Genomic DNA, 17,056 nt, shown 5'->3' on the forward strand with positions numbered 1-17,056 from the left:
TGCTGCATTTTTAGGGTAAGTTCTTAGAAGTGGAATTCCTGGGTCAAATGGTATTTCTATTTTGAGCATTCTGAGGAACCTCCATACTGCTTTCCACAATGGTTGAACTAGTTTACATTCCAACCAGCAGTGTAGGAGGGTTCCCCTTTCTCCACAACCTTGCCAACATTTGTTGTTGTTTGTCTTTTCAATGATGGCGATCCTTACTGGTGTGAGGTGATATCTCATTGTGGTTTTAATTTGCGTTTCTCTGATGATTAGCAATGTGGAGCATCTTTTCATGTGCCTGTTGGCCATGTGAATTTCTTCTTTGGAGAAGTGTCTGTTCAGCTCCTCTGCCCATTTTTAAATTGGATTATTTGCTTTTTGTTTGTTGAGGTGCATGAGCTCTTTATATAATTTGGATGTCAACCCTTTATCAGATGTCATTTATGAATATATTCTCCCATACTGTAGGATGTCTTTTTGTTCTACTGATGGTGTCCTTTGCTGTACAGAAGATTTTTAGTTTGATATAGTCCCACTTGTTCATTTTTGCTTTTGTTTCCCTTACCTGGGGAGATATATTCATGAAGAAGTTGCTCATGTTTATGTCCAAGAGATTTTGCCTATGTTTTTTCCTAAGAGTTTTATGGTTTCATGACTTACATTCAGGTCTTTGATCCATTTTGAGTTTACTTTTGTGTATGGAGTTAGACCGTAATCCAGTTTCATTCTCTTACATGTAGCTGTCCAGTTTTACCAACACTAGCTGTTGAAGAGGCTGTCACTTCCCCATTGTATATCCATGGCTCCTTTATCATATATTAATTGACCATATATGCTTGGGTTTATATCTGAGCTGTCTAGTCTGTTCCATTGGTCTATGGGTCTGTTCTTGTGTCAGTACCAAATTCTCTTGATTACTGTGGCTTTGTAGTAGAGCTTGAAGTCAGGGAGTGTAATTCCCCCCACTTTATTCTTCCTTCTCAGGATTGCTTTGGCTATTCAGGGTCTTTTATGGTTCCATATGAATTTTAGAACTATTTGCTCTAGTTCATTGAAGAATCATGGGCTTTATGCCTGAACCTGGTCAACCAGATTGGGGCCATTTGTGTGTCTGGGCCTCCTCCCCCGTCAGATTGGGAGCTCTTTGAAGCTGGGAGAGGCTCTGTTTGATTTATCTTGTGTCCACTAGGGTCTGGCCCAAGGTCCAGCCCCCAGGAGGCAATGAGTGAGGAGTGAGTGTCTGAGGAAAGAGGAGATGGATGGATGGATGTGTGGATAAGGAATTGTGCGTGTATTTGTCACAGCTAGTGTACATGCAGAAACTAAACCAGCCAATTTTTGCTTCTGAAGCCACTGCAACTTTCTTCTTGCCACAGTGGTCTATATACTGCTGAATGTTCCCCAGCATGCCAGGCATTGTGTCAAGTGCCTTGCAGGCATCCTTTCACTAAATGTGCTGCACACTCCATCTCCCTCCCCTCTCCCCATTGTTCATAAAGCTCCAGCCACTCTGATATCCCTGGTGTTTCTCAAATACATTAAACCTACTGCCTCTCAGCACCTTTGCACTTGTATCCTCCTCTACCAGGGATGCCTTTTCTGGTTTGGTTCATCACCTCCTTTAAGCCTCTGTTTAAATGTTACCTCCTCAGTAAAGCCTTCCTGGACCACCCCATCTAAAACAGCTACCCCACCACTCTCCATCATCTTACCTTGCTTCCTCCATGTAACCTAACAGGTTCATTCTTCAAGGTCATTACACATTCCTTACCATCCTCATTTTTATTATCTGTACCATATTCTAGAAAAGTACCATGTTTGGTTAATAGTAATATCACTTTATTAAGCACTGACTGTGTGCCAAGCAGAGTGCTAAATGCTTTACATAGATTGACTTAATCTATGTGACACCCTGTGAGGTTGGTGCTTTCTTCTGAGAGGGCCCAGTTATTTGCCCACATCTCCCTGATGCTATCTCAGCATCCTTCTCCCACGGTCCTGCTGCTGTGGAAGAGGGATGCAATGTGGGGCTGTGTGGGAGTCTGCCTAATTACTTGTGCTTTTCTTCTGTTTAGTTTCAAAGGTGATGCTGACAAGCTTCTGCACATCAAGATAGAAGATTCTCCAGAAGCCAACATTTCCCCCTTTTTACGCCACCTCTGTCACTTCATTGGTGAGGAGCATTTTTTAACCACACAGCATCTGATCTGAGCCCAGAAGGCAGAGAGGCTGTGGCACCTTGTCTGATGCCTGTTCCTGCAGTCTCCACACCCAGAGCTCAGGAGAGAAAGGGCAGGGCCCCTCACAAGCCCAGGCAGGTGTGGCCAAGCCCCAGGACAAGCCTGCATCTCAGGAGCTCTCGGCAATGTGGGCAGCCACGCATTTGAGGTAGAAGAGCCAAATAACAGCACTGACTGTGGATTGAGTGCTCATGTTCTGGCGCTGGCTGAACTGCTATGCCCTTTTGGGTCTTTCATGTCCTGGTTCTGGCCTCACTGTGTTGTTGGCCTGTGGTGGAATGAGGGTGTTGGCCTACCATGGGTACAGACATTCATGGACGCCTGCTCTGGTCTGGACTCTGGGGACCTGGAGGTAAACCTCACTCTGTCCCTGCCCTCCTGTCTGGTCAGGGGGGTGGGATGGAAGGACTCTGCAGCCCATCCAGCTCTGACTCCCATGATCTGCTGTGTGCCCCCAGGGCCCCTGCTGGCCTCCCTCCACACACAGCAGTGCCCACCAGTGCCCACTCATTGAACATGGAGTTTTCAGTCATTCCAGGGCCCAGGATTGCCAAGGAAAGCAAGAGCAAGACGGCTGGAGAGAGTGAGGTGGAGCCAAGCCAGGAGCCCCACCCCAGGACTGCCTGCTCGGCACCATCGCAAACCCCAGCTTGCATTGCTGCATGAGGTGCTGGAGGACAGCATTTGCCACAAACGTCCCTTTTTTTGCCCAGGAGGTTGCAACTATCACTTGACTAGTATCTGAGACTGAGACTTGCCATGTGTCCCACCATGAGGTGCCAGAGCCCTATGCCACAAAGAGAGCCTCTCTCTAGCCCCCCTCACTGGGCAGCTCTGGGCCAGTCCTTAATCAGTCCATGCCTCAGTTTCCTTACCCATATGATGAGACACTTGACCTTAATCATTTCTGAGCCCTCCTCCAATCATTTCTGAGCCAGTCTAGGATGCTAGCTTCAATTTCCTCCCCTCCCCTTAACTGGGCAGGACTCAGGGCCTAAGGGACATTATTGAATGTGATTACAGCTGATGTTTCTGTGCCAAGCACTGGGCAATACAAAATGTAGGTAGTGTACTGTTATCCCATTTTCCAAATGAAGAAACTGGCTTAAAGCAACATGCCCACACCCACAGCCAGTGAGTAGTGGGGTCAGAATTTGCACCCAGGCTCCATTGCTTCTACCAGCACCCAAATGCCCTTGGGGGATAATCCTGTCATCCCCTCCCAGGGAGGCCAACTAGCAGCAGGGCTCCCTGGGGTGGATGCCTGGAGAGCCAAGAAAAGGCCTTTGCAGGATAATACTGAACACCTAGGTGTGATTCTCTTGAACTACCAGCTAGGCCTGAGGATCCCATCTGCCAGGTGATGAAGCTCTCCTAGAAGTGACTTGCTGTGTGCTGTTTCTAAGCTTACTCATGGACCGTGTGCCCACTGAGCTAGTCATCCCACAGCAGCTCAGGTCCCCAGGGAAGGGGACCACTCACAATCTCCATCTTCCCTTTGTCCTGCAGAAATTCACCTTGAGCTTGACTCTGTCATCCTAGTCTTTTCCACCATGGGCATCAGTCGCAGCTGTGCGGCCATCTTGGCTTACCTCGTGCACCAGAATGAGCAGACCTTGAAGGTATTCATTCCCTGGTCTAGGCTTAGACTACAGCTACCTTCAGGAGGTGGGGTCAGATCTGGACCTGGGAGGAAAACCCCAGCACTATCTCAGGGCCCTAACTGGGGCATGGGAAGAGGAAGGGTCAGGGAGGAGATCTTCAAGTCTGGGGATTTACCTAGCACACCACTCCCATGGGCAAAGTTCCAACAGTCTGGGTTGGAGACTGAGGCTGTGACATTAGAGGCCTGAGGCTGGGCTCATGGGGCAGGCCCAGGGACCCAGGCTGGGTGTGGCTATGGCCAGCAGCACTATCTGTGTGTCCCCTACTGGTGTCAGTCTGTCCCCAGAATTTGTTCAGGGTTCTTCAAGGGAGGTGCATTTTGGCTGCTGTTTCGAGTCAGAACTGCAGGCTGGCAGGGATTCAGAGTACACCCACTCCAACAATCTTCTTTTACCCTTAAGAACAGCAGGGCCCAGAGAGGGGAAGAAAGTGGGGCCCTATCAGGATAAACCCACCAGAGTTCCTGACTCCCAGGGCAGTCCTTTCCCACTGCCACTGCACTAGGAAATGGTAGGCCTGCCCTAAGGGACGGGGACCCTTGCCTGGCATGGCTTATGCATGATTTCAGAGGGCTTGGGTAGGGCACAGAAAGCTCCTTCATGTACCCAGGGGTGTGCTTGAAGGAAGGGGAGGGACAAATACTGAATGGGTCAGAGCCCATTGCCAGTAGTTTTAGACGTTGACCCTGTATGCTCTTTGGGGGTGAAACTGCAGGCTAGAAAGTCTTGGGTATCTAGCAATTCCACTTCTGGGTGTAGACCCAGGGTTCCCTCATATATAACAAGTTGTTTTTCTCTTGCTGCTTTAAAGATTCCCTCCTTATCTTTAGCTTTTGGCAATTTAATTATAATATATCTTGGTGTGGATCTATTTGGGTGTGTCTTGTTTGCAGTTCTCTAGGGTTCCTGATTTGGATGTCTGTTCCACCCTAGCTTAGGTCAGTGTTTTCAGCCATTATATCTCCAAATAAGATTTCTGTCCTTTTCTCTCTCTTCTCCTTCTGGGACCCCTGCAATATAAATATTAGTCTTTTTGGTGTTGTCCCATAAGTTTCTTAAGCTATTTTCACTGCTGTTCATTCTTTTTACTTTTTTAAAAATTTTATTTTGGTATCATTAATCTACAATTACATGAAGAACATTATGTTTACTAGACTCCCCCCTTCACCAAGTCCCCCCTACATACCCCATTACAGTCACTGTCCATCAGCATAGTGAGATGCTGTAGAATCACTACTTGTCTTCTCTGTGTTGCACAGTGATCCCAGTGTGCCCCCCTCCGATTATACATGCTAATCGTAATGCCCCCTTTCTTTTTCCCCGCCCTTATTCCTCCCTTCCCACCCATCCTCCCCAGTCCCTTTCCCTTTGGTAACTTAGTCCATTCTTGGGTTCTGTGAGTCTGCTGCTGTTTTGTTCCTTCAGTTTTTCTTTGTTCTGATACTCCACATATGAGTGAAATCATTTGGTACTTGTCTTTCTCTGCCTGGCTTATTTCACTGAGCATAATATCCTCTAGCTCCATCCATGTTATTGCAAATGGTAGGATTTGTTTTCTTCTTATGGCTGAATAATATTCCATTGTGTCTATGTACCACATCTTCTTTATCCATTCATCTCCTGGTTGCTTCCATTTCTTGGCTATTGTAAATAGTGCTGTGATAAACATAGGGGTGCATATGTCTTTTTCAAACTGGGCTGCTGTATTCTTAGGGTAAATTCCTAGAAGCAGAATTCCTCGATCAAATGGTATTTCTATTTTGATCTCTTTGAGGAAGCTCCGTATTGCTTTCCACAATGGCTGAACTAATTTACATTCCTACCAGCAGTGTAGGAGGGTTCCCCTTTCTCCACAACCTCGCCAACATTTGTTTTTTGTCTTTTGGATGGTGGCGATCCTGTGGTTTTAATTTGCATTTCTCTGATGACTAGTGATGTGGAGCATCTTTTCATGTGTCTGTTGGCCATCTGAATTTGTTCTTTGGAGAACTGTCTGTTCAGCTCCTCTGCCCATTTTTTAATTGGATTATTTGCTTTTTGTTTGTTGAGGTGCATGAGCTCTTTATATATTTTGGATGTCAATCCTTTATCGGATCTGTCATTTATGAATATATTCTCCCATACTGTAGGATGCCTTTTTGTTCTATTGATGGTGTCCTTTGCTGTACAGAAGCTTTTCAGCTTGAAGTAGTCCCACTTGCTCATTTTTGCTTTTGTTTCCCTTGCCTGGGGAGATATGTTCATGAAGAAGTCAATCATGTTTCTGTCCATGAGATTTTTGCCTATTTTTTCCTAAGAGTTTTATGGTTTCATGACTTACATTCAGGTCTTTGATCCATTTCACATTTACCTTTCTGTATGGGGTTAGACAGTGATCCAGTTTCATTCTCTTACATGTAGCTGTCCAGTTTTGCCAGCACCATCTGTTGAAGAGACTGTCATTTCCCCATTGTATGTCCATGATTCCTTTATCATATATTAATTGACCATATATGTTTGGGTTAATGTGTGGAGTCTCTATTCTGTTCCACTGGTCTGTGGCTCTGTTCTTGTGCCAGTACCAAATTGTCTTGATTACTGTGGCTTTGTTGTAGAGCTTGAAGTTGGGGAGTGAGATCACCCCCACTTTATTCTTCCTTCTCAGGGTTGCTTTGGCTATTTGGGGTCTCTGGTGTTTCCATATGAATTTTTGAACTATTTGTTCCAGTTCATTGAAGAATGCTGTTGGTAATTTGATAGGGACTGCATCGAATCTGTATATTGCTTTAGGCAGGATGGCCATTTTGATGATATTAATTCTTCCTAGCCAGGAGCATGGGATGAGTTTCCACTTGTTATTGTCCTCTTTAATTTCTCTTAAGAGTGTCTTACAGTTTTCAGGGTATAGGTCTTTAACTTCCTTGGTTAGGTTTATTCCTAGGTATTTTATTCTTTTTGATGCAATTGTGAATGGAATTGTTTTCCTGATTTCTCTCTCTATTAGTTCATTGTTAGTGTAAAGGAAAGCCACAGATTTCTGTGTATTAATTTTGTATCCCATAACTTTGCTGGATTCCGATATTAGTTCTGGTAGTTTTGGAGTGGAGTCTTTAGGGTTTTTTATGTACAATATCATGTCATCTGCAAATAGTGACAGTTTGACTTCTTTTTTACCAATCTGGATTCCTTGTATTTCTTTGTTTTGTCTGATTGCCATGGCTAGGACCTCCAGTACTATGTTGAATAACAGTGGGGAGAATGGGCATTCTTGTCTTGTTCCCAATCTTAGGTGAAAGACTTTCAGCTTCTCACTGTTAAGTATGATGTTGGCTGTGGGTTTCCCATGTATAGCATTTATTATGTTGAGGTACTTGCCCTCTATGCCCATTTTGTTGAGAGTTTTTATCATGAATGGATGTTGAATTTTGTCAAATGCTTTTTCAGCATCTATGGAGATGATCATGTGGTTTTTGTTCTTTTTGTTGATGTGGTGGATGATGTTGGTGGATTTTCAAATGTTGTACCATCCTTGCATCCTTGGGATGAATCCCATTTGATCATGGTGTATGATCCTCTTGATGTATTTTTGAATTTCGTTTGGTAATATTTTGTTGAGTATTTTTGCATCTATGTTTATCATAGATATTGGTCTCTAATTTTTTTGTGTGTGTGTGGTGTCCTTGCCTAGTTTTGGTATTAGAGTGATGCTGGCTTCATAGAATGAGTTTGGAAGTATTCCTTCCTCTTCTATTTTTTTGGAAAACCTTAAGGAGAATGGGTATTATGTCTTCTCTATATGTCTGATAAAATTCAGCAGTGAATCCCTCTGTCCCGGGGATTTTGTTCTTGGGTAGTTTTTTGATTACTGATTAAATTTTGTTGCTGGTAATTTGTCTGTTTAGATTTTCTGTTTCTTCCTTGGTGAGGCTTGGAAGGTTGTATTTTTCTAGGAAGTTGTCCATTTCTTCTAGGTTATCCAGCTTGTTAGCATATAGATTTTCATAGCATTCTCTAGTAATTCTTTGTATTTCTGTGGGGTCCATTGTGATTTTTCCTTTCTCATTTCTGATTCTGTTTGTGTGTGTCGATTCTCCTTTTCTCTTAATAAGTGTACCTAGGGGTTTATCTATTTTGTTAATTTTCTCAAATAACTAACCCTTGGTTTTTTTTTTCTTTTTTATCCAGTCAAATTTGTTGTTTTACTGTATGCACAGGCCAGCTTAGATATCTCCTTCTTCATTCCAATGGCAAGTCTAGGAACCGGTGGGATGAATGCAGCTACAACTGCAACAGCACCAGGATCTTTGTTAAAGTTTTTTGATGATCATCTTCTGGAATGACTCTTCCAGAGAATGTTGATGTTGGAAGTTCTTCATATCATATCTTAATTCGTTTTCTGGGTAGCCAAATTAGGCTTTGATCCTCTGTTAGTCCATTCTTGGGTTCTGTGATTCTGCTGCTGTTTTGTTCCTTCAGTTTTTCCTTTGTTCTCATACTCCACAGATGAGTGAAATCATTTGGTATTTCTCTTTCTCCGCTTGGCTTATTTCACTGAGCATAATACCCTCTAGCTCCATTCATGTTGTTGCAAATGGTAGGATTTGTTTTCTTCTTATGGCTGAGTAATATTCCATTGTGTATATGTATCACATCTTCTTTATCCATTCATCTACTGAGGGACATTTAGGTTGCTTCCAATTCTTGGCTATTGTAAATAGTGCTGTGATAAGCATAGGGGTGCATTTGTCTTTTTCAAACTTGAGTGCTGCACAACCCTTGGTTTTGTTGATTTTTTCTATTGTTTTATTCTCAATTTTATTTATTTCTTCTCTGATCTTTATTATGTCCCTCCTTCTGCTGACTTTGGGCCTCATTTGTTCTTCTTTTTCCAGTTTCAATAATTGTGACTTTAGACTATTCATTTGGGATTGATCTTCCTTCTTTAAAGAAGCCTAGATTGCTATATACTTTCCTCTTAGAACTGCCTTTGCTGCATCCCACGGAAGTTGGGGCTTTGTGCTGTTGTTTTCATTTATGTTCATATATTGCTTGATCTCTGTTTTAATTTGGTCATTGACCCATTGTTTATCTAGGAGCATGTTGTTAAGCCTCCATGTGTTTGTGAGCCTTTTTGTTTTCTTTGTACTGTTTGTTTCTAGTTTTATACCTTTGTGATCTGTGAAGTTGGTTGGTGGAATTTCAATCATTTTGAATTTTCTGAGGCTCTTTTTGTAGCCTGGTATGTCATCTATTCTGGAAAATGTTCTATGTGCTCTTGAGAAGAATGTGTATCTTTCTGCTTTTGGGTGTAGAGTTCTGTAGATGTGTGTTAGGTCCATCTGTTCTAGTGTGTTGTTCAGTGTCTCTTTGTCTTTAGTTATTTTCTGTCTGGTTGATCTGTTCTTTGGAGTGAGTGGTATGTTGAAATGTCCTAAAATGAATGCATTGCATTCTATTTCCTCCTTTAATTCTGTCAATATTCATTTCACATATGTTAGTGCTCCTGTGTTGGGTGCATATATATTTATAATGGTTATATCCTCTTTTTGGACTGCCCCCTTTATCATTATGTTATGTCCTTCTTTATCTTTTGTTTCTGTGTTTTGAGGTCTATTTTGTCTGATAGAAGTACTGCAGCACCTGCTTTTTTCTCCCTGTTGTTTGCATGAAATATCTTTTTCCATCCCTTGACTTTTAGTCTGTGTATGTCTTTGAGTTTGAGATGAGTCTCTTGTAAGCAGCATATAGATGAGTCTTGCTTTTTTATCCATTCTATTGCTCTGTGTCTTTTGATTGGTGCATTAAGTCCATTTACATTTAGGGTGATTATCGACAGATATGTACTTATTGCCATTGCAGGCTTTGGATTTGTGGTTACCAAAGGCTGAAGGGTAGCTTCTTTACTATCGAACCATCTAACTTAGCTCTCTTATTAAGCTTTTATAAACACAGTCTGATGATTATTTCTCTTCCTACTTATTCTTCCTCCTCCATTCTCTATATGTTAGGTGTGTTATTCTGTACTCTTTTGTGTTTCCTTTGACTGCTTTTGTGGATAGTTGATTTTATTTTTTGCCTTTATTTAGTATTTGGTTGGTCTACTTTCTTTGCTGTAATTTTATTTTCTCTGGTGACATCTATTTAGCTTTAGGATTGCTTCCATCTAGAACAGTCCCTTTAAAATATCCTGTAGAGGTGGTTTGTGGGAGGCAAATTCCCTCAACTTTTGCTTGTCTGGAAATTGTTTATTTCCTCCTTCAAATTTAAATGATAATAGCGCTAGATACAGTATTCTTGGTTCAAGATCCTTCTCTTTCATTACATTAAATATATCATGCCATTCTCTTATGGCCTGTAAGGTTTCTGTTGAGAAGTCTGATGATAGTTTGATAGGTTTTCCTTTGTAGGTGATATTTTTTCTCTCTCTGGCTACCTTTAATACTCTTTCCTTGTCTTTGATCTTTGCCATTTTAATTATTATATGTCTTGGTGTTGTCCTCCTTGGGTCCCTTGTGTTGGGAGATCTGTGTGCTTCCATTGTCTGAGAGGCTGTTTCCTTCCCCAGCTTGGAGAAGTTTTCAGCCATTATTTCTTCAAAGACACTTTGTATCCCTTTTTCTCTCTCTTCTTCTGGTACCCGTATAATGCAAATATTGTTCTGTTTGTATTGGTCATACAGTTCTCTTAATGTTCTTAGCTCTTGCATATTTCTCTGCAGATCCATCAGTATGGTTATGACTTATTTTGAATTGTTTTTCAGGAAGATTTGTTTTATCTATTTCCCCAGGCCCTCTCTCTGGGGTTGTCTGGGTGATTTTTGACTGGATCAGATTCTTCTGCCTTTTCATGGTGATAGAAGTGATTGTGGGCTGGTGGCACATGTGTCAGCTGGGAGAACAAATTCCCTTCCTGCTTGCTGGTCACCTTGCTCTTCTCTGCTGGAACAGTCTCTGGGATAATCTCCTGAGCTGTCATGGGCAGGGCAGCCCTCGGGATAGCCTAGTGCACTGTGGGAGGTTGCAGCCATGCCAGGTGTGTTCTGTGAGAATAGCGCCCCTTCATGCCTTCTGGATCTTGCTCCAAATTCTGCTGCCTGTGCCGGTTACCTGCCCACTGGGAGCAGTCTCTGGGATAATCTCCTGATCTTCCATGGGTGGGGCAGCCCTCGGGATAGCCTAGCACACTGCAGGGGGTGGCAGATGAACCAGGTGTGTTCTCCTGGGAGAATGGCACCCCTTCATGCCTTCTGAAACTTGCTCTACCTTCCTCTGTCTATACCAGGCAGTTGCTCACCAGTGGCAGCCTCTGGGTCTGTCCTGGTTAGCTGCGTACTAGGAGAAGACTGTGGTTGCTATGGGCAGGATATTCTCCGGCTGCTCTGCAACTGTTGCAGGTCAGCTGGCTTGCTTACAGTGCCAGTCAAGGGGGAATGAATGGCAGGCTGCTTATCGCCATGAGGGGCTTTGGGGCTGTGTTACCCCCCAGGAGGTTAGGGTGCCTGAAGTTCCTTAAGATTCCCAGATTGCTGGGCTGAGTGTGCCAGGAGAATTTTATCCATCTGTTAAGCCCTTGTCCCTTTAAGACTTTTAAAAACCACCTGCTTTTCTTTTGTTCTGGGGGAGACAGCTGTAGAGCCACGCTTGCAGTCTCCATCATAGATTTTACTTTTCCGTTCCTCTAATATCCAGTATACCATGCAATGTGTGTCTGTGCTCCCAGTGCAGATTACTAGGGCTGGTCATTTAGCAGTCCTGTGCTTCCACTCCCTCCCCACTCTGATTCTTTTCCTCCCACTGGTGAGCTGGGGTGGGTGTAGTGCTTGGGTCCCACCAGGTCATGGCTTTGTATCTTATGCTTTTCGTGAGATGCTGAGTTCTCACAGATGTAGATGTAGCCTGGCTGTTGTACTGTGTCTTCTGGTCTCTCTTTTAGGAATAGTTGTATTTGTTGTATTTTCAAAAATATGTATGGTTTTGAGAGCCCTGCCATCTTGAGCCCCTCCTGGCTCTGCCCATTTTTAAATTGGAGTATTTGGATTTTTTTTTTTTTGGTATTTAGTTATATGTATTCTTTACATATTTTGGATATTAACCCCTTATCAGATAATCATTTGCAAATATATTCTCCCTTTTAGTAAGTTGTCTTTTCATTTTATTGATGGTGTTCTTTGCTGTGTAGACACTTTTTGGTTTGGTGTAGTCCCACTTACTTATTTTTTGCTTTTGTTTCTCTTGCCTAGGGAGACATATCCAGAAAAGGATTACTAATGCTAATGTTCAAGATTTTACTGCATATTTTTTTTCTAGAGTTTTATGGTTTCAGTTCTTATATTTAGGTGTTTAATCCATTTCAAGTTTATTTTGTGTATGGTGTAAGACAGTGATCCAGTTTCATTCTTTTGCATGTAGCTGTCCAATTTTCCCAACACCATTTATTGAAGAGATTGTCTTTTCCCCATTGTATATTCTTGTCTCCTTTTTCATATATTAATTCACCATATAAGTGTGGGTTTATTTCTGGGTTCACTATTCTGTTCCATTGATCTATGTGCTGTTTTTGTGCCAGTATCATACTGTTTTGCTTACTGTAGCTTTGTAATATAGTTTTAAACCAGGTAGCATGATACCTCTAACTTTGTTCTTTCTCTGGATGGCTTTGGCTACTTAGGGTCTTTATGGTTCCATATACATTTTAGGATTGTTTGCTCTAGTTCTGTGAAAAATGGCATTGGTATTTTGGTAGGGATTGCATTGAATCTGTGGATTTCTTTGGTAGTATGGCCATTTTAACTATGTTAATTCTTCCTACCCATGATCATGGAGTATATTTCCACTTATTTGTGTACAGCCATCATTTTGAACTCTTTATCAGTTTACTAATATCCATTTCATCAAGATGTTGTTCTGAAATTGTGTCTTGTGTTCTCATTTGGAATATATTCCTCTGTTTCTTCATTCTCCTTGATTCTCTCTGTTGGTTTCTATGTATTAGATAAAACAGCCACCTCTTCTAGTCTTGAAGGAGTGACCTGGTGTAGGAAATTAAACTTATTGTTCACCCTTACCTAGTTCTTGGTTGTTTCTCAAACATTTTTGATTGTCTAAGTAGCCTACTTTGCTCTTAGTGGCTCCCAGTAGTTGAGAGTGTACCAAGACCTGTCAGTATCCCAAAGGGATGTCTCAAGTCTGTACCTAGATTCAGGCTGATTGGAAGCCCAACCTCAGGCATCAACTTTTGATGTATGTATATATTTATGTCTACCTCCTTCTGAGGAGGACTGGAAGAGAGGGACATTTCTGTCTGCTTCCTTCCATGCTGAGCCTTGGAGTGCTAGCCAACTAAGAACTGTTTATTTGCAACTGTCCTGTTGAACCTGTGAACACAAGCCCTGCTGGCCACCTGCTTTCAGTTCTTTTGGATGTATACCCAAAGTGGAATTGCTAGATCATATGGTAATTCTATTTTTACTTATTTGAGGAAAATTCTATTTTTACTTGTTTTCCATAGCAGCTTCATCATTTTACATTTCCATCAACAGTTTATAAGTTTCCAAATTCTCCACATCCTCACCAACACTTGTTATTTTCTGGTTGTTTCATAGTAGCCATACTAATGGGTATGAGGTGGTAGCTCTTTATAGTTTTTCCTTTTTTAAGTGTTAAAATACACACACACAAATTTTCCTATCTTAACCATTCTTAAAAGTATAGTTCAGTGGTATTAATTACTACCATCTATCCTCATAACTCTTGTCATCTTGAAAAACCGAAACTCTATACCTATTAAACAATAACTCTGTCCTTCCAGCTCTGCAGCCACTATTCTACTTTCTGTGTCTATGATTTTGACTACTCTGGATACCTTGTATAAGGGAACCACATAGTATTTTGTTGACTGGCTTATTTCACTTTGAATAATTTCCTCAAGGTTATCCATGTGTCAGAATTTCCTTCTTTTTAAAGGCTGAATAGAATTCCATTGTATTATACAGTTGACCCTTGAATAACATGGGAGTTAGGGACACCAACCCCCTGCACAGTCAGAAATCCAGGTGTAACTTTTGACTCTCCAAAAACTTAACTACTAATAATTAAGTGTCAAATAAACCTTACTAATAACATAAACAATTGATTAACACATATTTTGTATGTTGTATTACATACTGTATTCTTACAATAAAATGTTAGAAGATTTTTTTCAAATTGTCACAAATCTCTAAAAATTTTTCCAATGTATTTATTGAAAAACATCTGTGTATAAGTGGGCCCATGCAGTTCAGTTCTGTGTTGTTCAAGGATCACCTGTATACCACATTTTGCTTATCCATTCATTTGTTGGTGGACACTTGGGTTGCTTCCATGTTTTAGCTATTGTATGTAATGCTGCTATGAATATGGCGTACAAATATCTCTTCAAGATCCTGCTTTCAGTTCTTTGGGTGTAGACAGAAGTGGAATTGATGGGTCATATGGTATTTCTATTTTTAATTTTTTGAGGAATCTCCGTACTGTTTTTCACAGTGCTTTGCCATTTTACATTCCTACTAACAATGCATGAGGGTTCCAATCTCACCACATCTTCAACTATGCTTCCAGTTTCTTTGATAGTAACCATCCTAATGGGTGTGAAGGGGCATCTTACTGTAGTTTTGATTTGCATTTCCCTAGTGATTAGTGATATTGAGCAAATCTTTTCATGTGCTTATTGGCCATTGTATATCTTCTTTGGAGAAATATTTGTGCTTTTTGTTAAGCTTTAGGAATTGCTTATAGTGTTCATATTAACTGCTGAATATATATCTAGATATAACTTAGAAATATGACTTGCAAATGTTTTCTCCCATCCTGTGGCTTGCCTTTTCACTCTATTGTGTCTTTTGATGCATAGAAATTTTTCGTTTTGATGTAGTCCACTTTATCTATTTTTTATTTATCTCCTGTGCTTTTGGTGTCATATGTCCAAGAAATCATTGCCAAATCCATTGTCATAAAGCTTTTCTCCTGTGCTTTTTTAAAAAAGAATTTTATAGTTTTAGCTCTTACACTTAGGTCTTTAATCATTTTGAGTTAATTTTTGATCATGGGGTAAAGTAAGGGTCCAACTTCATTCTTTTACATGTGAATATTGAGTTTTCCCAATACCATTTGTTGGAGAGACTGTACTTTCTGCATTGAATGGTTTTGTGTTTTCCCAATACCATTTGTTGGGGAGACTGTACTTTCTGCATTGAATGGTTTTGTGTTTTCCCAATACCATTTGTTGGAGAGACTGTACTTTCTCCATTGAATGGTTTTGTGTTTTCCCAGTACCATTTGTTGGAGAGACTGTACTTTCTCCATTGAATGGTTTTGGCACCCTCTTTGAAACTGTTTGACCATATATGTGAGGGTTTATTTTTAGGCTGTCTATTCTATGCCATTGGTCTAAATGTCTTGTCTGTAGGCCAGAACCACAGTTTTGATTACTGTAGTTTTGTCAAAGGCTTAAAAATCAGGAAGTGTGAGAATTCCAACTTTGTTCTTTTTTCAAGATTATCTTGGCTATTTGAGGGTCCCTTGATAATCCATATGAATTTTAGGATGGGTTTTTCTGTTTCTGCAAAAAATGTTGCCGAGATTTGGTAGATTGCATTAAATCTATAGGTCAGTTTGTGTAGTATTGACATTTTTACAGTATTCTAATCTGTTACATGGGAATGCCTTTCCATTTATTTATGGAAATTAGCTAAATTATTCTAGTAGTTATTTCAGTATATCTTTAAAGTGGTCTACATATAAGATCATGTCATCTGCAAACAAATAATTTTACTTCTTCCTTTCTAAGTTGGGTGCCTTTTATTTTTTATTTTATTTTGCTTAATTGCTCTGGCTAGGACTCCTGGTACAGTGTTGAGTAGAAGTGGTGAAAGCTGGCATCCTTGTCTTGTTCCAGATCTTAAAGGACAAGCTTTCAGTCTTTCGCCATTGAGTATGTGTTTGCTTTGGACTTTTCAAATAGGGCCTTTATTATGTTGAGGTAGTGCCTTTCTATTCCTAGTTTGCTGAGGCACCAATTTTCTCTTTCCTTTTCTTCTGTCTTCAATATAGATGGAGGCTCACTTGTCACCTTTCTTCATGTAATGATCCTTCCTGCATTTTAGCTTGGGCACCTGAAAGAAGGTAGCTTCACTATTCCTTCTTCAGAGAATTTGCCCACAGTTCTCTTTCCCTTTCCATTAATTTATTCATGCACAATGCAAACCTTTGTGGAGGTTCACCATGTGCCAGGCATGGGTATGCTGCTTCCCTGTCTATGGGAGGTTTCATATAAGTTGTCTCAATCTTCACAGGAGCCATCGGAAATAAGAATGATTCCTGTTTGCATATTCAGGAGCAGAGCTGCAGAGGGGCTTGCCAGCTCCTACAGCTCCTTGAACTAATTTATTAACTGCAGGCTGCTGCTGTGGCCAGCCCTTGAGCCATGTTGCTGGCCCCTGAGCAAGGGCCTCCTGTCCCTCCTGAGCTGGCTCTGATCTAGGAGGAAAGGGCCCAACTCCAATCCTGAACACAGCTTTCTCTCCTTGTGCTCACAGAGGTCCTGGGCCTACCTCAAGAAGTGCAAAAACAACATGTGTCCAAATCGGGGCTTGGTGGCCCAGCTGTCACAGTGGGAGAAGATCGTCCTTGGAGACTGCATCACGGACATCATGGATCTAGTCTACTGATCTTCCCTGTGGTCCACCTATGGGTCCTGAAGAACCTTACTTGGGGGTTTCTTGGGGGTAGTGTGACAGGATGTGTAACTAGGTTGGTGTGCAAAGAAGAGGCCTTCGCTGCCCCAATGTCATGCCAGCCTTCTGCAGTGGTTCTTCCCAGGCTCCTGGTTCATGCCACATAGCAGAGGCTCAGTGAGAACCCTCATCCCCTGGGGCATCCTGGGCCACCCCTGCTGCACTCCTGAGGCTGCTTCTGGAGGAGCATCTGCTTGTCAGAACACCTGCCCCTCAGCCTCCCAGAACGTGGACTCCTTGGTGGGTGCTGGAGAGGACCCTCAGGCATTCCTCCTTGCCTTGTGCTGGCTTACAGAGGGTGTCACAGTGCCCACACTGGGTGGAGAGCCTCCAGTCCCAGGGGTGCCAGGCCCAGCCTTGACCCAGGCCCTGGGCTCCCCAGCTCTGAGAGGCTCCTGGCATAGGGGCACACCCTT

At 41.9% G+C, this 17,056-nt stretch overlaps 1 protein-coding gene across 10 annotated transcripts in view; it reads left to right on the plus strand.

The window, feature by feature from the left end:
• Positions 1-16,701, plus strand: part of STYXL1 (serine/threonine/tyrosine interacting like 1) — a 76,092-nt gene extending 59,391 nt beyond the window's left edge. For all 10 annotated transcript variants that reach the window (XM_037002647.2, XM_037002654.2, XM_037002652.2 and 7 more), the window contains 3 exons: positions 2,064-2,161; positions 3,738-3,850; positions 16,443-16,701. In XM_037002647.2, coding sequence (XP_036858542.1) covers positions 2,064-2,161; positions 3,738-3,850; positions 16,443-16,574 — 343 coding nt within the window. In that variant the 3' untranslated portion in view covers positions 16,575-16,701. The remainder of the gene's footprint in view (positions 1-2,063; positions 2,162-3,737; positions 3,851-16,442) is intronic.
• Positions 16,702-17,056: the final 355 nt, after the last annotated feature.

This window comes from Manis javanica, chromosome 10 (assembly GCF_040802235.1).
Source record: "Manis javanica isolate MJ-LG chromosome 10, MJ_LKY, whole genome shotgun sequence".
NCBI classification, from domain to species: Eukaryota; Metazoa; Chordata; class Mammalia; order Pholidota; family Manidae; genus Manis; species Manis javanica.